Here is a 21150-nt window from a genome sequence, read left to right as displayed (position 1 = left end):
TTTAATTAAAGTTTAGCTTTAATTAATTGTCTATGAAAATTATTAAACAGAATGATGGAATGCTAGATGTACCAAAACTAGGTCACAGAGGACCAGGACAATCTAGGCCAAATTTGGTAAGTGAATATATCATATAAGAATTTGAACTATAAACCAAACTGCCAAAAATGCATTTAATAGGGAATTTCTTTTGTTTCCATAGAAATTTATCGTTATCTATTTTAGAAATCAGTTGCTCTTTTAGGTGTTGATTACTAGAATAGAATTGAAATCCATAGATAAGGAAACCACTCCAGTAGTTTCAAAGTGAAGTTGATGACAACATGTGTACCCAATCAACAGCATGAGTTTTATGTTCTTAAAGGTTAGGCTCCCTTCGCCTTCTGTGGCTTTGGGAACAAATTGGTTAACCTATAATATGTGAATGCCTGGATGGACTCTAAAGCTTGGGTGGTGGGCAAATTGAAACAGGCCAACAGCATGACACTGCTTGCCTGCAGCGGGTCATAATTGCAGTCAGATGTCTCCATGGTGACCTCTCTGAGCCATGAGGCCAGAACTGTGGGATTAATGACATCCCACAACTGGAGCAACCACAGTGCCGAGAACAGCTTTGACTACTGTAAGTAATTCCCAAACCTCAAATTTAGATGAAAAAATTTAAGAACTTAATCCATACCAAGGGACCGATTTGGGTGGTTCTGGGTGGGGAGGTCTCTCTGTGTGAGATCCAGAAGGCCCTTTTAGCTCTCTTACCTTCCGGAGTCCCCATGGTAGTATCAACAAGGAAGGGAAAGGACAGAGAACTTAGCAGACAGAAACCAAGAATGAAAGAATGAGAATAACATGACTGCTCATTGTTCCCTGATACTGTGTCTTCCTAGATCAGCTGCCAACTGCTTTCATCTACTTAAGAAAGCATCACTTGATTAGGGTTGCCCAAAAGAATGTAGACCGTAGTCTTAACTGTGTGTGTAACCACCCCAAAATAGTAAGAAATTAGGTTTTATTTCATTTAGGTGGTTCCGGGAGAAACCTTTCCAGGACCCATGTATGGACACAGCTGTTCTCCCTGATCAGGACCCTTGCAGTACCCAGGTAAGACTATCACTGTCAGACCTTGTTCTGTCTCTGGCCATTGCTAATTGTATCATTTCCTTTATGACAAAAAGGTCCTACTTTTTCCTACAATTGTGATATTCATGATCATTTCACCACTTATTCACCAACTAACCAAAATCCAATCCACCAGGATTTTCTATCTTACTTTTCAATAGAAGGAAAACCCTTAAAAGTTTGACTTTTAAGGGCTGACTCTTAATTTCTCAAGTGCCTCAAATAAATTCTGTTTAAGATCTTTAGAGGTCCTACCTTAGGCCTCCAAAAATATTGAAAATATCTAAATACCTTATGGTTGTACAGGCTGAGTACATTTTATCTTAATTTTCAGAGATCACTAGTCAAGTAAATGAAGGAAAACATAATTCATTTCCATTGTGGGAAAATTAAATCAACCACTAAGTAGCAAAAAGACAACTAACCTAATGGCTTATCTTACTTAACTGCTTCTCTTAGAGTTTAATCCCCTATCTAGGTATAAAAAAGTTGGGGGCACCAGGGTGGCTCAGTCAGTTATGTGTCTGGCTCTTGGTTTCAGCCCAGGTCATGATCTCAGGGTCATGATCTCAGGGTCATGAAATCAAGCCCTGCTTTGGGCTCTGAGACTCCCCCTCCTTCTCCCTCTGCCCCTGCCCCCACTCACGCACGCCTTCTCTCTAAAATAAAAAAATAAGTAAAATCTTTCTTTTTTAAAAAAAGCCAAAATTACAAAGAAAACTATTAGATGTAGGGGACTTGTCAATAGCAATGCCTTTATTACACAGAAATTAATTTAGACCTTTCTCATCAGTTTTGTTCCATTGTTCTGTCCCTTGTTTATATGTGTGAAAACATCTGTAACTCTAGTAGTGGGACACAGCTTTGTGTTAGCATCTTAGGACAGTTACACAACTGGAACATACTTACGCACTCTCAAATTAAAAATACCTGGGTGACCAAATAATAATTGTCATAAAGCTCATGTGGGCTATTCTATGCTCTGCCCTGTCCTCTGGATCTATTTCATAGCCTTTTAATGCACGTTTCCAAAGCATGCAGCAAACCAGATGATGAGAGCAGCTGACAAGTAGAGGCAGCCATCATTTTATGTAGGCAGTTACATTAAGTGGCAGATGACTGACAGGGAAAAAAAAAAAAAAACCTTGGAGAAAAGTAGTCAGTGATATAAGACACCAGATCTCAGAGACCCAGAGTAAATTCGTTTCAGGATGAGCAACCGTAAGTGGCTTCTGTACTCATCACCCTATTTCAACACAGAGTGATAATTGCCTTAATGACCCTCAAATGCTGTGGCTGGGAAGATACCCCCTGGAATCAAGTCCAATGCTCCCGATTCACAGATGAGCAAGTGGAGGCCTAGGGAAGACTTCAGGGCCAAGTTCAAGATCATAGCTGGTTAGGGGTGGAATTCCCACTGGAATCAGGATCCCCCGACCCCAGTACTTTTTTTTTTTTCATGGAAAAGTGGTTGAAGCTTCATTGGTTAAACAGGACGATTGAATGAGATAATGTACAGAAGGTTAGCACTCAGACACAGAAGAGAGCCAAGTCTCCTTGGCTAGGATATCATGAATAACAAATCTGATACACAGAATGGTGGAGCATTTTTAATATTCATCTTTGAAATAACTTTGCTTTTTCAGAAAACTAATTTCCATGAAGCAGCCCCTTTTCAGATTGTTAAAATATCCACTCTTCAAAAAGGTCTCCCTTGACTTCCCTGTTAAAAATAGGACCAATTTCACTTTCTATCTCCTTACCTTGACTTAATACACTCTAGATGCCTTTCCTCTAAAGCTTCTTTTCAAGTTAACAGCTTAAGTCTTGTCATTTTCTTCTAGTTTTTAAATAGTTTTCTTTCCTTGGAAGGGATTTAGCCCTGATCTGAAGCTCAAAACCACTAAACAGTCAGTGTGTAATGGCTGAGCCCCCAGAAGAACAGAAGTCCTTGCAGCTGATTCTGCTTCAATCCAACCGGAATAAGAAATGATGGAATCCCTTTATAATGATGGTGTTTACACAAGAACCAATCAATATTTCAGTTTTAAGCTGTGCTGTATCAAGATTCTCTATATGCAGTTCTGTTTTAAAAGAAAATACTGGACTTACATCTGAATTGAAGTAGCACAGGCCTTTTTACAACAGGGTTTCAGCATCGTGCTTATTTTATGTGGCACCGAGAACTTAAAACACATTCCTGCTTTTCCCCAGTCCCTTCCCACATTTTTTAAAAGGGCGGAACTATTATCTCTCTGATAATCGAGCAAAAACATCAGCATAAAGAAAGCTAATTAGATACACACTTCTATTGAGATGGGAGGAAGACAGCATCTGACATCTCAGTATTAGTTTGAAATAGTGTCTTTAAATAATTATTTTAATTCCATATTGTTACAGCATTGTTTCTAAGTGAGAGGTAGAGAGGTAGATTAAATGGTAAGAGAGCTGAGCAGATGAAGAAAATTTAGAGAAAATAGTATTTCTTTAGCACCAAATAAATACCATGACTCCTGAAGTACAAAAGAAATAAACACAAATTAAAAATAATCCTTTCAAATAAAATGTTATAGGATTGACTTTTTCTTTAACATCTGTGCCTACTTGTTCTTTCAACTACCTTGACATTCATTAGTGGACTCCTAGGTATTAATCCCTTGCTAACCAGAGATCAAAAGGGAATTAGAATTTAAGATGACTAATCATGCTCAATGTACTACCATCAGTTCCCTCTCAGGATTATATTTATATTATGTGTGAATTACAAACCTCCACTGCCTGGCCTCTTAAGTGTTGGGATGTCTCAGGGCTGAGAAGGCTGTCTCTTTCCCAGGAGACGCCATCCACTTCCACAGCCTTAAATGCCATGAATGTGATGCCTCAGTGGGTATTTCCAGTGCCACCCTCTTTCTGAGCTCCAGACATCCCCAGCAACCTGCTTGCTGGACATTCCCCAACTTGGATGTTTCCTATGCATCTCAAACTTGCCATGAATGAAACTCGCCTATCAATTTCCTCTCGCCAGAACTTACCCCAACACACCCTCGCGTTAGAGGCATTGCCGTTGTTCAGACCAAAATCCTAGGCAGCCTCAACTTCTTTATCTTAACATCCTCTAGAGGATTCAGCTTGGAGCTCGGAGAGCTTAAGCTTCCAGGTCATTCGCTCACACAGAGCCCCCCCATGTTCAGTGTTTCAGTTTCCTTACAGAGGGCCCTCGAATTGCTTAAAGTGTCAGGTCCCACAAAACTCCACCTGCCTCGGCACCCTACACCCTGCTCTATTTCGGAGAGCGAACTAGCTCAACCCACCCACTCTGGACACTGGCAATTGCTGTAGTCCGACACCTTATTCTCTGGCCTGGAGTGCCACAGTGACCCGAGGCTCCCCCAGCCTCCTCACTCCCTCCTACTGATTTCAGTATTGCACCCAAATTACCTTTTATAACTGTTTACATGTGAAATGATCTGTTAAAACCAGTCCTATCCCTTACTTAAACCGTTCGACTTAGAGTAAGTCATACTACTGAAGGATCACAATGCCCCCTCGGTCTGGCCTCTATTTGCCTCCCAGCCCTCCCCTCATGGCTTTCTCCTCTCTGGTTGCATCCTCCTTTCCTCCCTGGAACACACCAGATTCCGTTTTGTCTGGGGGCTTTTGCACTTGCTGTGTCCTCTGCTGAAAATGGCAATTTCTCCCATTTCTTCAACTTGTCTCATCTTTCAAGTCTCTGCTCAAAGAGCTCCCCCAACAGAGCACCCAACTCCACCCAGTCATTCCTGACCCATTTTCTCCTTTTCACTGGTTATCTTAGGAGTTATCTAATCTACTCAGTTGACTTTTTTCTTGTCTCGCTTCTTCTAAAAGATCAGCTCCAAGAAGTCGGGAACCCAGTCCCGCTCACCACTGAATCCCCACAAGGAGTGCCCACTGCAGAGTAAGGGCCCAATAAATATTTGCTAAATAAGTGAATAAGTAAAATGTTAAAAAAAATGCAGACACAGTTAAGTGTGTCATAAAACAGTACAACACAAAATGTGGATGGAATTAAAGAGTATGAACTGTGTTATGAGGCTCCTTTTGTTTCTACCTCATTAACTACAGACACCTAAATATCTCTCCTGCCAGTACAAGAAAATCTGAGCTGTACATTGATGTCACAATTGATATTCCACTGTGAATGCCATCATAATGCATGAGGTAAAATGTGCACATCATAGTATCCAAACTGTGAGATGCTTGCTATAAATAACAAATGCATGGAGAGGGAAATATATAGACATGAGTATCTCCCTAGTCCCTTTCCTCCAAAACAATGGCTTAGGAATGCTCAGGTTTGAAGGTTAAAAATACTGTCCTCCATGTATTCTGAATTGAATTAAAAGCAGTGTGAAAATAGAAAACAAAATAGTAATTGAGGTCTGGATCAGTCTCCTTCAGATCACTCAGGAAAAACATTTTTTTTTTTAAATTACACCTTTATTGGGGGGCATCTGGGTGGCTCAGTGGGTTAAGCCTCTGCCTTTGGCTCAGGTCATGATCTCAGGGTCCTGGGATGGAGCCCCATATTGGGCTCTCTGCTCAGCAGGGAGCCTGCTCCCCCCTCTCTCTGCCTGCCTCTCTGCCTACTTGTGATCTCTCTCTCTCTCTGTGTTGAATAAATAAATAAAATCTTAAAATTACAACTTTATTGAGATATAATTCACATCCCATAAAGTTCACACTTTTTAAATGTACAATTGTTTAGTAGTTTCACAGAGTTTTGCATCCATCGTCACTACCGCATTCCAGAACATTTTCATTGCCCCGCCAAAAAAACTCCATACCATGAACAGTCACCCCACCTTCCCTCCTCTCCCCTCCAGGCCCCTGGCAACCACAAATCTACTTCCTACGTCTATGGACTAGCTGCTTGTGCACATTTCACAGAAATGTAACCAGAAACTATGTGACTTCTTGTGTCTGGCTTCTTTCACTTAGCATAATATTTTTAAGTTTCATCCATGTCACAATATGTAACTGTACTTTGTTTCTTTTTATTGCCAAATATACCACATTTTGTCTATCTATTCATCATTTTATGGGTATTTTGGATTGTTTCCACATCTCGGCTATTATGAATAATGTTGCTATGAACATTCATGTACATGTTTTTGTGTAGACATATGTTTCCATTTCTCTTGCACACTTATTTAGTAGACTTGCTGGGTTGTATGGTAACTTTATGTGTAACTTTTAAGGAATTGCCAAACTGTTTGTCAACTTGATGGCACCAAATTACAAATTTACTGCAATGTACCAGGGTTTCAGTATGAGGGGTCCAATTTCTCCACATTTTCATCAATACTTGCTATTGTTTTATTATAGTTATTCTAGTGGTATATCCTTTTCTTGGCTCTGATTTGTATTTCCCTAATGACTAATGATGTTGGACATCTTTTAACGCACTCACTAGCCATTTGCATTTATGTATCTTCGGTGAGGAAAGGTCTATTCAAATGTCTATTTCGCTTACTTTTCAATCGAGTGTCTTTTTGTTATTGAGTGTTAACAGTTCTTTATATATTCTGGATACAAGTCAGATACAGGTTGAGCAAATATTCTCTCCCATTCTGTGGGTTGTCTTTTCACTCTCTTGATGGTTTCCTTTGATGCACAGAAGTTTTTAATTTTGATGAAGTCCAAGTTATCTTTTCTCTTTTTTTTGTCTTTTATAATTTTGGTGCCATATCTAAGAAACCATTGCCTAATCAAAGGCCTTATGCTTTCTTCTAAGAATTTCACAGTTTTATCTGCTATATTTAGGTCTATGCCCCATTTTGAGATTTGCATATGGTACAAGGTACCAGTTCAGCTTCATTCTTTTGCACGTGGATATCCAAATGTACCAGAAACATTTGTTGAAAAGACTGTTCCTTCACATGAATGGCCTTGGGACTTGCATTTGTCGGGGTTCTCCAGAGAAAAAGAACCAATGGGATATATATATAAAGAGATCTATTTTAAGGAACTAGCTCATGTGATTATGGGGGCTGGCATGTCTGAAATCCTTAGGGCAGGGCAGCAAATGGAAATTCAGGCAAGAGTTGATTTTGCAGTATGGAGTCTAAAATTTACAGAGCAAGCCAAAAGACATTTCTAGGTCCTGAGGCAAAATTGTTTCTTCCTCTGGAAACGCCTTTGCTCTGAAGGCCTTCCACTGTTTAGATGAGACCCACCCATTATGGAGGGTAATCTACTTTACTTAGAGTCAGCTGACTTGTAAATGTTAATCTCACCTACAAACACTTTCACAGAAACATCTAGTGTTTGACCAAACAACTGGGCACCATAGCCTACCCAAGCTGAAACCTAAAGTCAACCATCATAGCACCCTTCTCAAAAATCAATTGACCACAAATATAAGGTTTATTTCTGAAGTCCTCATTCAAGTTCATTGATCTTTACATCTATCATTATGCCAGTATCACAGAGTAGCTTTATAATAAACTTTAAAATCAAGGCATGAGTCTTTCAATTTTGTCTGGTTTGAGATTATTTTGGCTATGTGTAGTCTTTTGCAATTCATATGAATTTTAGGATCAACTTTTTCCGAAGAAAAAAAAGCAGTTGAAATTTTGATAGGTATTGCTTAAATCTGTAGAATAATGTGGGGAGTATTGCCATCTTAATATTAAGTCTTCCAAATCATGCACATAGACTGTCTTTCCATTTATTCAGATCTTTCGAAATTTCTTTAGCCATGTTTTATAATTTTTGGTGTATAAGTCTTATGTTTGTTAAACTTGTTGAGTATTTTATTGTTTTTGATGCTATCATAGAGTTTTTTCTTATTATTCATTGCTAGTACATGATACATGATTTCTGTGTATTCATCTTGTGTCCTGCAACCTTGCTGAATTCATTTGTTTTAAGAACGTTTTTGTGGATTCATCAGGATTTTCTCTATACAAGTTCACACCATTTGTGACTCTCCAGTATAATGTTGAATTGAAACAGTGAGAATGGACATTCTTGTCTTGTTCTTGGTCTCAGGAAGAAAGCATTCATTTTTTTATCCCAGCAAGTATGATATTAGCTGTGGGTTTTGCATAGATGGCAATTTGAGGAAGTTTCCTTCTGTTCCTAGCTTGTTGAGTATCTTTATCATGAAAGGGTGTTGGATTTTGTCAAAGGCTTTTTCTGCATCAATTCCAATGATCATGTGGTCTTTATATTTTTTTCCATTAATATGGTGTATTACATTGATTGATTTTCTTTTGCTATACCAACTTTGCATTCCTAGGATAAATACCACTTAGTCATGATATATGGTTCTTTTTATATATTGCTGAATTCAGTTTGCTAGGATTTTGTTGCAAATTTTTGCATCAATATTTATGTTAGTATGCAGTTTCCTTGTGATGTCTTTGATTTTGGTATCAATTTAAAACTGGCCTCATAGAATAAATATTCACTCTGCTTCTAGTTTTTGGAAGAGCTTAGAAAGATTGGTGTTAATACTTCTTTAAATATTTGGTAGAATTCCCCAATAAGGCCATCTAGCCCTGGAATTTCATGGGAAATTTTATTACTAATTCAATCTCTCTACTTGTTATGAGTCTATTCAGATTTTCCTTATTCTTTTTTAAGATAGCAAGCAGGGGAAGGAGAGGAAGGAGAGGGCCAATAGACTCCATGCTGAATGGAGAGCCTGATGGGAGACTCCATCTCAGGACCCTAAGATCATGACCTGAGCCAAAATCGAGAGCTAGACACTAGCCATCTGAGCCACCCAGGCACACCACTATTCAGATCTTCTATTTCTTCTCAAATTCATTTTGGTAGTTGTGACTTTTTACGGATTTCTATTTCATCCATGTCGTCTAATTTGTTAGCATACAATTGTTCATAGCATTTCATTGTAATTTTTTTTTATCCCTGAAAGTTTGGTATTAATAGCCCCTTTTATTTTTAATTTTAGTAATTTGAGTCTCTTTTTCTTGGTCTAGTTAGAGGTTTGTCAATTTGGTTGATCTTTTCCAAGGAACAACTTTTTTCCTCTTGGTTTTTAATTCTCATTTCACTTTTTTCCTTTCTTGGTTCTATTATCTCTTCTGCTTGCTTGCGTTTAGTTTGCCCTTCCTCCAGATTCATAGATACTAAGCGACATTAATGATTTGAGCTCTCTTTTCTTTCTTTTTTTTTTTTTCAATTCTTTTATTTTTTATAAACATAAATTTTATCCCCAGGGGTACAGGTCTGTGAATCGCCAGGTTTACACACTTCACAGCACTCACCATAGCACATACCCTCCCCAGTGTCCATAACCCCAACTCCCTCTCCCAACCCCCCTCCCCCCAGCAACCCTCAGTTTGTTTTGTGAGATTAAGAGTCACTTCTGGTTTGTCTCCCTCCCAATCCCATCTTGTTTCATTTATTCTTCTCCTACCCCCTTAACCCCCCATGTTGCATCCCTGATATGAGGAAGTCTCTTTTCTTTTTTACTGAAGATGTTTGCAACTATGAGTTTTCTCAAAAGCACTGCGTCCACTGCATCCCGTGTAAGTTTTGGTCTCCTGGGGTTTTGTTTTCATTCGTCTTAAAGTATTTCCTAATTTCTCTTGTTATTTCTTCTTCAGCCAATTTGTTATTTAGAAGGATGCTGGTTAATTCCCACTTATTTGTGAATTCCTCAGATTTCCTTTTGTGCTTGGTTTCTAATTTCATTTTACTGAGGATTGAGAACATTGCTATGATTTGGGTTTTATTAAAGCTACCAAGACTTGTTTTATGGCCCAATATGTGATCTCTTCTGGAGAATATTCCATATGGACTTGAGAAGAATACATATCCCATTGCTGTTGGATAGAGTGTCCTACAGATGTCTGTTAGGTCTAGATGGTGTACAGTGTTTTTCATGTCTTCTGTTTGTTCATCTTCTACCTAGAGGGTCCTATCCATTATTAAGAGTGGATTGTAGTCTCCCAACTATTTTGTTGAACTTCTTCCTTCAATTCTGTCAAGTTTTGCTTTATGTATTTAGGGCTTTGTTGGTAGGTACATGTGTTTATAACTGTTATGTCTTCCTGACTGATTGACTCTGTTCATAATAATATACCCTACTTTTTCTCGGCTAATTTTATCTTAAAATCTATTTTGTCCAGTATAGGATAGCCACTTTGGCTCTCTTTTGAATTCTGTTTGCCTGGCATGTCTTTTTCCACCCTTTTACTTTCAACTTATGTGCGTTCTACAGAAAACAGCTTACAACTAAATTCTTCTGCTATGTATATTTTTATTTCAGGTGTTAAAATACAGTGAATGATGGTTTTTAAACCATTCGCCACATTTAAGTGAAAATAATCAACATTAAAAAAAAAAAAGGTATTCTTCTCCCCCCCAGTTCTTAACTAGTTCTTGACTTGACTTATACAAGGGTTTATTCTAGAAGATCAAATCTGAAGTCTTACTTTCTAGAGGTTCACAAAGCTCTTTAATGTCCAACAGCAGGGAAAGGAAATTCCTAAGCAAGGAACACTGCTCAGGAAGTACTGTGCCATGTCTCCAAATCCCTGAGAATCAAGTCAGAAAACTGGAAGCAACAGAACGCCCTATAAGGTAACTGATTTTCACTTTGTTGACAAGTCACTTCCTAAATCTAAATTAACAAAGTATGTAGGACACTTGTGCAGAGCTAGTTGGTAATTTTACTCTCTAGCAAAGTACTGTTGAATAGAAATATCATGTGAACCAAAAATGCAAGTCACATATGTAATTTTAAAGTTTCTAAGAGTCCTATTTTAACAAGTAAAAACAGGAAAAATTGTTAATGTAGGTAATAATAATCACTTATTAATAAGTATAATTAACATGTTATTTAACCCAATATGTTATCATTTCTGCATGTGATCTTTTATTGTTATTCTTTTTTTCAAGATTTATTTATTTAGGGCACCTGGGTAGCTCTGTCGGTGAAGCATCTGCCTTCGGCTCAGGTCATGATCTCAGGGTCCTGGGATTGAGCCCCAGTTTGGGCTCCCTGCTCAGAGGGGAGTCTGCTTCTCCCTTTCCCTCTGCCCCTCCACCCATTCATGTGCAGGTGGGTTCTCTCTCTCTGAGAGCAGGAGCAGGAATGGCAGTGGGTGAGAGAGAGAGAGAATCTTAAGCAAACTCCCCTCGGAGTATGGAGCCAGACTTCAGGTTCAACCTCACAACCCTGAGATTGTGACCTGAGCTGAAATCAAGAGACAGACGCTAAACCGACTGACCCAGCCAGGAGCACCAAAATTGTTATTCTTAATTTTCTACTAAGTCTCTTAAATTTAGTCTATACCTTATATTTAAAGCACACCTAATTTCAAACTAGCTACATCTCAAGTGATCAATAAACACAATGGCTATTGGCTATCACTTTGGACAAAGAACTATAGAATTTTAAACTGAAAATGGCCTTAAAATCCTCTATGATGATCACATCAAACTTAATTTTTTTTTTCTTAACCACAGTTTATTATGCATTGCTATAACATGACTGCTTATATGAGTATAAAAACATAATAACCTAACAAGTGGATGTGCAATCAGAATTAAATTTACAAATCTTGGAGGTTTCAAACTGCATCAGTAATGACAGCTAACATTTATTAAGCATCTACTCTGTACTAGGCACTATGCCAAGTATTTTAACCCATGGTGGAAGGTACTTCCGTTATCTCCATTTCATGAAAGAGGGAACTGGGGTTGAGAAAGTTTAATTAACTTGGGCAAGATTATAGCATGCACGTTGTAAAGTCATTATCTGAAGTCTCATTTTGGCTGGCTCTTAGAACCTGTGATCCTAGCCTCCAAACTCTACACCTCCCTAAAACGTATCCAAACACCTACAGACATTGAGTGAATTTCATATATAAAGCTATGAGAGAGAGAAACAGAGAGAGAGCAAAAGAAACTAAAAGAATCCAAATTTCCCCTGCCTGTGTTCAATTCAACAATTTGCTGACTATTGTGTGCAGTGCCCTTCAGGAATATGAAGGTTTCACTTGCCCCTGATTGGCATGCTCTGACTGCAGTAGACTGGGGGCTTGAAAGTCTTGATAAAAAGAAGCTGAAGAAATGTAAACAGTTCAGCATTTTATTTTCAGTAAACAACTTTTCTCAACAGTTCTCATCTCTTTTGCTGGCTCTTATCTAAGCAACAAAGAGCATCAATATTAGAAAGAGTTAGAAATCTTATTTATCAGCCCAATGCCTATTAACTATCCTTAATCCATCAACGTACAATTTTATTCTGCATAATTGGGAGGAGACTAATAAAAAATATACAAATACACTTTCTACATACACAAGTGTGATGCATACATCTATATCACATGCCGCTTTAACAGTAATTACTTGTCTAAGGTCTATTTCGTATTTAACCCTAAAATCCATCTAATTAAGAATAGCTGATAATTACTGAGTACTATGCAGACACCATGCCATGAGCATTTACAAATATTATCCTAACTTTTACAATACCCCTATGAAGAAGTGTCATTCCCCTTTTACAAATGAGAAAAAAAGCCAACTTTTTTTTCATTGTAAAATGTTAACTATTAATACAAACACCTGTAAAGAATACCATCATCTCACATGTGTATACAGTTATAGATTATAATATTCTCGATTATATTATTTAAAATGACTCTCATAATAAGTTATGACAGGGAGAGCACACGTGCTTACAACTACCAGGACAAGTAGGTGAGGTTCTTTTGGGGTCCTGGGGCAACTTTTAAAAATTTACAGATTGCTCATTTGGGAGAGTCTTAATTTTATTTACACTCAGCATCCAATAAACCAGAAATGACAGACAAGACCAGATTCTACTCCAGCTGAGAGAAGCTTTCACAGGGTTTTTAAAAGCCTAACTTCTCCAGTCATTCCCATCAATACAAAAACCCATAAAACCAAGAACAGTACCTGACGAAGATACTGATACTGATACAAAGATACTAGTGCTGTCTCGTTAAGGAGTCTTGCCTCCTGCATTATGATAACTAGGTCATGACCAGATTGTGCAGTACCTTCTGAGGAACATCAAAAATGCATAATTACCAGAGCAGTGGGTGTCTCAATCAGTTAAGCACAGACTCTTGATTTTGGCTCAGGTCATGACCTCAGGTTTCTGAGATCGAGCCCCAAGCCCCCTGTGGGGCTCTGCACTTAGCGGGGAGTCTGCTTGAAAATTCTCTCCCTCTGCCCTACTTCCCCTCCCCAATCTCTAAAATAAATAAACCTTAAAAAACACTAAACTAAATTATCTGGATTTCATGTCACAGTTGAGAGAAACTTCAAGTCTTCCATTTTCCCAACCTTACCCTTTTTCATAAGCAGTTATAAATGTGCTGAGCAAAGATGCCTCCAGAATTTAATAGAGGTAGGTCAGGTCTAATAAGCTGAAGTGAAAGTCGTCAGGGGCTGGCTGTTCAGAACTAACTGGCTCAAAGCAATGACAGCTAATCAGAGTGAGCAAAACTTAAGGTTTTCCACTCCTCCATTTAATTTCCAATTATAATTTAATGTCAGAACTGTTGTGATTAATATCATATCTTAACAGCCATTATTATTCCATTTTATAGATGAGAAATTGAGATCTAGAGACATTAAGTGCTCACTCAAGTTCCGATAAGTAGTAAGAGACCAAATACCCAAATTCACTCTACTCAAGTTCAAGATTCTTTACCTTCCACCATCCAATCTCCTTAGGAAATAAACCTATATTCCTGCGGGCTGCGATTATACAGTATCTGAGCTATTCTCTTATGGGGAGATAATGCTCATAAAACAAACAGGACTCTCTCCATGGGAAATGGGTTTCTAAGTGCAATAAATTCCCAGAAGGCTGAGCATTAGGAGCTCTCCAAACTGGCCGGCCTGATGTTGAAAATGCATTTCCTACTTTGGAGGCTTCCTAGACACCAGAACTAGTCTCAGTTATCAGGATGGCTGATTTCCACCTCCAGTTTACAGGAATTTCTCCCACTTGGGGATCTCTTTATTCATTACCCTAAAAAATCTCCTTCCCTTTTGATTGGATACTTACAATATTAAAATAAGGCTAGGCTGACATTTCATATTGTAGCAATTGTTAATTTGTTTTATTTGTAAACTGAAATAATAAGATTATGCTTTGCCTTACCAATAAACAAGCTTCCTAGCTTGACGTATCTGTAGATTTACATTGGAATTTCTATTATTTAATAATTATTAAACAAATATATGTAATCTACAGGGTCATTGCCAATAAAAACACATACCACGGATGTTAAAAAGTAACTGGAGGTCAGGCCATACCCTAAGCAAGCCTCATCTTCCTTCACTGGTAACCTAGTCACAAAATGGTTTTGGCAAGTAATTTCCAAAATCTTAATAATCTTGGGTGAGGAAAAAACCTCCTCACAATCCAGACATGACCACCGCTGACCTAAATAAATAAATATCAAGCAAAACAACAACAACAATAACAACAACAATAAAACTACACACAAATTAATTTACATAATGGTCTATCTTTAAAGAAATAATGTGTCATAAGAACAAATGGTCACATCTAAGAAACATCAATTCTACAAAGATAGGTCTGCAGACCTCTTGTAGAGAACTCATCACTGACACAGCTAAAACTTTCTGAGGGAGTTTTCTCCACCAATGGGTTAGAATCCTTTAAGAGATCTTGGCTGGCAATCCCAATTGAATAGCGATCCTGGGCCTCCGCCCAGAGATTCTGGACCCACTGGCCTAGATTCCAATATACAGCTAAGGCTTAAAATCATTCACTTAAAAGCAAATTTTTAAAGTAGACTTCCAGAGAGCAGAACTTCAGGACAGTCTACAGGAAATTAAATTCCCTATGGTCTGCCAGAAGTTTAGTACTCTCCATCTCACCCAGTGTGGAACCTCGTCCCTAACAGTGTCCTTTTGAGGCAAAGATAAATTATTATTTTCTCCACTACCACCCTTAGCTCAAAACACTGGACTCGGTAGGGGCTCAAGAGAAGTACCCTTTGATTTGAACACTGCTTTCTCCGATTTGGGCAGCTCCAGCTGTAAAGGAAGATTGGGTGTATTGTCTATGCCATTGAAATCAGGTCTCGGGGCCCCTCGGCACCGGTAGGAACCAATAAACATTTAGATCAACCCTGCAAGCCAGTGTTGCTTTAGGAAGGGGTTCTCTCTCTCTCCACTTCTCCCAATCATTGAAAGAGCGGAACCCCGAAACAAGGGATTACAGGGAACAGTCTCGGATCCTGGGTGGGGAGGGGGTGGAAGCATGTGTGCTACGTGGACAACTCAGGGCGACCCTAGGCTGGGGAGGGGAGGAGAGGCCTGGCGGGAGAGCCTAAGGGCTGAGTAACTCCTCTCCCGGACAAGCCGAAGGTGTGAGTCACTGGTGAGCGCGGCGGGAGAGAGGGGCGGCCTGAGTCACAGTCCTGGGGGAGGTCGGAGGGTCTGACAGATGGAGGAGTCTGGGATCCCGGGGGTGGAATATAAGTGGGAAGTGGGTTTCTAAGGGGCCCACTCCCTGGGGGGTGGGGGTTTCGGGTCCAAGGGACCTAGGGGGCTGGAGCTGGGGGGCACTCCTCGGGCCGCCGGGAGGGTCTAGCGGGCGGCAGAGGAGGAGGCCGGGCAGCCCGCGGCGCCGAAATCTCCCGCGCTCTGGAGCTAGCCCCACCTCCCCAGCCGGACCTCACGCCCCTCGGCGCGGCGCTCCCAGCCAGCCAGCCCGCCCCTCCCGCCACCCTCCCGACGTCACCCTAGGCCTCAGCTGGCCGGCAAAGTCCCCGCCCCACCTCGTCCGCAACGAGCCCGGCTGCCCGCCGCGAGTCGCCAGTGACGGCACTGCAGGGTGCGTGGCCAATCGGCGCGGCCCCGGAGGAGGCGGCCTCGGCCCCGCCTCCCGCGCCCAGAGCCAATGAGAGGCCGGCTCTGGGGGCCGCGGCGGGGTGAGGGGTCGCGAGGCCCCGCCCCATCCTCCCCTTTCCCCTTTGCCCGGCCCTTTCCCGCCCGGCCCCCCCCAGCCCCGCGCTGCCGCTGGTGCAGGTCCCCGCGCTGGGCCCGCCCCCACCCCTCCCGCAGGCCCGCCAGCGCGCCTCACGGCTCCTGTCTCCCCTCCCTCCTTCTCTCTCACACGCCTAGCGCAATGGCGGCGGCCGCGGCGGAGCAGCAACAGTTCTACCTGCTCCTGGGAAACCTGCTCAGCCCCGACAATGTGGTCCGGAAACAGGCAGAGGTAACCGAGCTCGCGGTCCCCGACTCCGCGCCGGGCCCGGCGCGCCGCCCTTTCCCCGCCGCCGCCCCGCCGGGCCTCGGCCGCTCAGCCGTGGCGGCGCAGGCCGGGCCGGGCGGCGGCCGCGCAGCCCACGTGTGAGGCAGCCCGCGGCTCCCGGCCGTGCCCCCGGGCCCTTCCGGCCCTTGTCGCCGCGGCGCCGGGCGCCAGTTAGCACCCCGTCACCCCTCGCACACGTGCGGCTACTCCTGACACTCTGCCCCCGCCCAGATGGGGAAGCCGGGCGGCGGGGAGGGACGTGGGGTGTGGGGCGGGCCCCCAGGCTTCCCCTTGCCCCTTTCCCGCTTTCTCCCGGTGGGAGGCTCCGCCGTCCTTCGGTCCTCGGTCTCCGCCTAACCTAGCCCTCCTGGTGCCCCAAACCCCGGCTGCTCCCTGACCCATCACCCCTATTTCTCTCCCGTCTTCTCATTCTTCGGTACCGTCTTTCCCTCCCCCATCCCCTCCTTTTGAAATGTGTGTCTTCTCTTGCCTTTCCACTTATTTCCATGTAGTCCTCTTTCTCTTGTCTAGTTCTCAGCATCGGAAGCTGGATTACCCTCCTTCCCACTCCCACCCCCCAATTTTGTAAAGTTTCCTTTAGGGTTTCTTTCTAAGCACCTTCCACCTTTATTCTTCCTTTAGACAAATTTTCTTTGATCTCTAGATTTGTGGTCTCATAACATAACTGCGATGTCCTGGGACTTCCGTTGTTTTAAGTGGGCCAGTGCCACCATATGTTTAAGTCTTTAATTTCATTTAATCTAACCTGAATCTCTCTCTTTCTCTCTTTTTCTTTAAAACTACCTCTGGCTCCTGGCCTCCAAATTGGGGAGCTGTGGATACAAGAGACAGTATTTCAAGAGACAGTATTTTCAGATGTATCTGCAAGTTCCTTTACCAAGTAGCAGCAAGACACACTTAGTTCAGTGTAAGAACTGAACTGAGGCTGTCAATGCCCAGAACTCGATGTATACGTGAGACACTAAAAGGGAAGGGCAGAAACTTTCTAGATTCTTTTAAGTGCATCATAAGAACCTGTCTTCAAATTTTATTTTATGTAGAATTCTCTACCTCCAGGAGATTAAAGATTTTTATAAGATTTAGTGAAGGATGTTCAGCTAGATATTTTTACAGAGCAGAAATTAATTTTACATGTAGCTAATGAAATTGGGGGACAAGTCCTCTTGTCCTCATGAATTTTATGGATGTCTTTTTAGAATCACAGTATTGCTAATATTTACTTTGATTAGGATATGCTGGCTAAGCTTAGTGGTTTTATAATATGTGAAGTAAATACACAGGAAGGTCAGTTCTGTATGAAAAACACTTTAAACAGTTATTAACGTTAGTCTAATGATTTTTGATTCATGTATTATACATGTGATGTGTGTTCAGGGTAAAAATTTAAACAGTGTGAATCGTTTTTTATCCCATTCCCCAGAGATAACTACTTTTAAGTGACTTGTGAGTAGTCCTTGAAAATATCCTCAGTAGTGCAAATGTATGCATTCATTTTTACATGAATGGGCCTATCATACACATACTGTTGTGCAACTTGGATTTTTCACTCAACATATTTCACATTGCCACATACAAGATTCTGTTAAAGCAGCTACGTAGTTTTCCATCATGTGGGTGAATTATTCAGCCAACCCTCCTATGAATGGACTTTAGATTTCCAGTGTCATCTTAAAAATAGGAATACATGCATACCTATCTTTTCAGGCTTTGCTGGTTTACTTGTGGAATACTTAAAAGTAGCGTTTGTCCTTGGAAGTAATGTGCATTGATTAGTTGCATCAATTTGCACTCCTATCAGAGGGATGTGATGATCCTATAAAACCATTTTAATGCATTCTGCTAACTCTGGAGGTAATTTTTCACCAAAATAAGTTCTTAATCCTAACCCATAATGGAAATTGCCATGTGTTACAAAGCAGAACAGCATTGTAATTAGTAAGCGAGTTTAATTCTCCCTCTTCCCTCCAGTTGCTTAAGTCTCTATTGTCAAACCTAGTGGGGAATCTCTCTTCTGTTGAACTTAATACCAGTGTCTGGTTCAGCTTGAATTCCAGTTGGTGCCGGTTGTAAATCTTTTATCACTTCCATCACTTTGGGGATATTAGCAGCGTTCAGCACATTTTCTTATAAAGAACAGTTGAAACGTACAGTTGACCCTTGAACAACTCAGAGGTTAGGGACACTGGCTCACATACCCCCGACTCCCCAGAAACTTAACCAATAGCCTGCTGTTGACTAGAAGCCTTACCAGTAACATAAACAGCCAATTAACACATATTTTGAATGTTATACAACTATGTACTACATTTTTATAAGAAGCTAAGCTAGAGAAAAGACAATTATGAGGAAAATCATAAGAGAAGATACATTTCAGTACTATACTGTATTCATTTAAAAAAGTCCATGTAGGGACGCCTGGGTGGCTCAGTTGGTTAAGCGGCTGCCTTCGGCTCAGGTCATGATCCCAGCGTCCTGGGATCGAGTCCCACATCGGGCTCCTTGCTTGGCGGGGAGCCTGCTTCTCCCTCTGCCTCTGCCTGCCTCTCTGTCTGCCTGTGCTTGCTCACTCTCTCTCCCTCTGTCTCTGGCAAATAAATAAATAAAATCTTAAAAAAAAAAAAAAAAAAAAAAAAAAGTCCATGTATAAGTGGAACCATGCAGTTCAAACCCATGTTGTTCAAGGGTCAACTATACTATTAGTCTCTATTTTTACTTTCTTGAGACTCTATTTTACTTTGTGTATCCTGGAAACATATCAATATGTAAATTAGGTATTAAAAAGTAAAATATTATTTATTTGACACCCAAAAAAAGGTAAATGTTAAAGGGGTAGTTTCCTGGTCTCACATAACACAAAGCTGGATTGTAAGTAGAGCTTCTTAAGAAAGGAAAACATTTGAAAAATAAATCTGCATATAATATTTTCATACCCCTTTTTTTGCCTTATGAAATGAGCTGTTTATAAGTAATCAAACTAAATTGAGTATTACAGTCTGATATAGCAAATATAGGAAATGTTTTTAACTAAAGAATTGGCAAACAGTCAGTAGATATCTTTGTAATTTACTCAGTCAAAATAAAAATACTTAGTTGACACAAATACCAAACTGTTGAGTAAGGTGACTTGTTTTATATTCAAATGTGAAATCAAGTACAGTAGAAGACTTTTATTGTAATATATTAAAAACATTAAAGGTCTTCAAAACTTTTTTTTGTTTTTTAATTTAATTTTTTTATTTATTTGACAGACAGAGATCACAAGTAGGCAGAGAGGCAGGCCGAGAGAGAGGAAGAGAAACAGGCTCTTTGCTGAGCGGAGAGCCCAATGCGGGGCTTGATCCCAGGACCCTGGGATCACGACCTGAGCCAAAGGCAGAGGCTTTAACCCACTGAGCCACCCAGGCGCCCCTCTCTTCAAAACTTTTAAAAGTTTTTAAAACTTCCATTGTATAAACCATTCGGTGGGCTTTATATTTTCTGTTAAATCTTCAAGGATTTTTTTTTTTCTTTAACTTTACAAAAGTTTCTGATGCTTGAAGAAAATTTCAATGCCCCTAAGTCTCAAAACACAATAACATGAATAAACAATTAAATAAGTAGTTGACAGATAATACAAAGTTGAATGGCCATGGCATTCATGATGAGACATTTTTATGTGACATAAGCTTAAGTATTTTTTATTAATCATATGCATAGATTTTACATTCTTATTTTCTCCATTGACTTTGTTTTTGATTGATTCTAATATAGAACTTCATTAATGAGGTTTTAATTGAAGGAAGACAACATATTGAAAAATGTACTTGATTATTGAGGAACCAGGGTGTTTATAGGTAAAAGTTGTTGTACTAGGTGAAACTTGTCCCCTCTTAATATGCAGGCTCACGATAAATATTTATGGAATGAGTGAGATCAGTACTTACTAACATTTCTTCTTTGTGGGCAGGAAAGGGGGAGGTGAAATCTGCTTTACGTGGTCTGATTGCGCATGGTGAAATCAGATGGAATTGAAATTTTGTTTGGCATGACATTGGCAACATTAACTGAACCTGCCTGGCCTAGGAATATTCTTAGAAAGAATAGTTGTATTTTTATATAGTCTTTTTATATATGTTCTTTGTATTTGCTGCACTCCAGTGTGATAGGTGCTAGGAATACAAGGAGAAAGAGATACCATCCTTGTTTTGGTGAAACTCAGCCTATTTTGGCTATAACTTGATTTTAAGGCTGTGTTCTTTTTGCCAAACTATTATCCTTGACCAGTGTTATGGTGTAAATGTAATACTATATCTGGATTGCCACAGTGGAATGGAACAAATGGGGAGAACCCTCTAAGGGAGAACCCTGACTCAGTGAGTCAGATGTCACTCATACTCAACTCTTTCACCTTTGACTTCTAATTCTTTATGGAATAGAGTTTAGTATTTGACTTATCTTTTATAAGTGTCTATTAAAATTAGCATAGTACAACTGTCGAATCAATCGTCCCAGATGGGCAAGATTTTCTGAGAGTGATATCCTAGTAAAGCATTTTTCCTGAAACTTGATTTAGACCACTGGAAATTAAAGTGTTAAACATTTATAGCATCTGTAGTGCATGGGGGCTAGGCTAGGTACAAAGACTAAAAAGGCATTTTTATTGTACTGTGAGAGACTGTGTTTAAATGGAAAGGCTATAACTGGTCTTTCAGTTAAATTTGTAAAGATTAGGTGAGAAACCTCAA

The 21150-nt window shown here is 40.4% G+C and overlaps 1 protein-coding gene across 1 annotated transcript in view; it reads left to right on the top strand.

Annotated features, from left to right (window-relative positions):
• The first annotated feature begins 530 nt into the window (after positions 1-530).
• Positions 531-21150, top strand: part of IPO5 (importin 5) — a 57916-nt gene continuing 37296 nt past the window's right edge. The window contains exons 1-4 of the mRNA XM_032864128.1: positions 531-622; positions 1020-1098; positions 10606-10716; positions 16276-16369. Coding sequence (XP_032720019.1) covers positions 571-622; positions 1020-1098; positions 10606-10716; positions 16276-16369 — 336 coding nt within the window. The 5' untranslated portion in view covers positions 531-570. The remainder of the gene's footprint in view (positions 623-1019; positions 1099-10605; positions 10717-16275; positions 16370-21150) is intronic.

Source organism: Lontra canadensis, unplaced genomic scaffold (genome assembly GCF_010015895.1).
Source record: "Lontra canadensis isolate GAN:19392208 unplaced genomic scaffold, GSC_riverotter_1.0 scaffold26, whole genome shotgun sequence".
In the NCBI taxonomy this organism is placed as follows: Eukaryota; Metazoa; Chordata; class Mammalia; order Carnivora; family Mustelidae; genus Lontra; species Lontra canadensis.
Note: the sequence above shows the minus strand (reverse complement) of the source record. Positions and strands in the feature narration are given on the sequence as shown.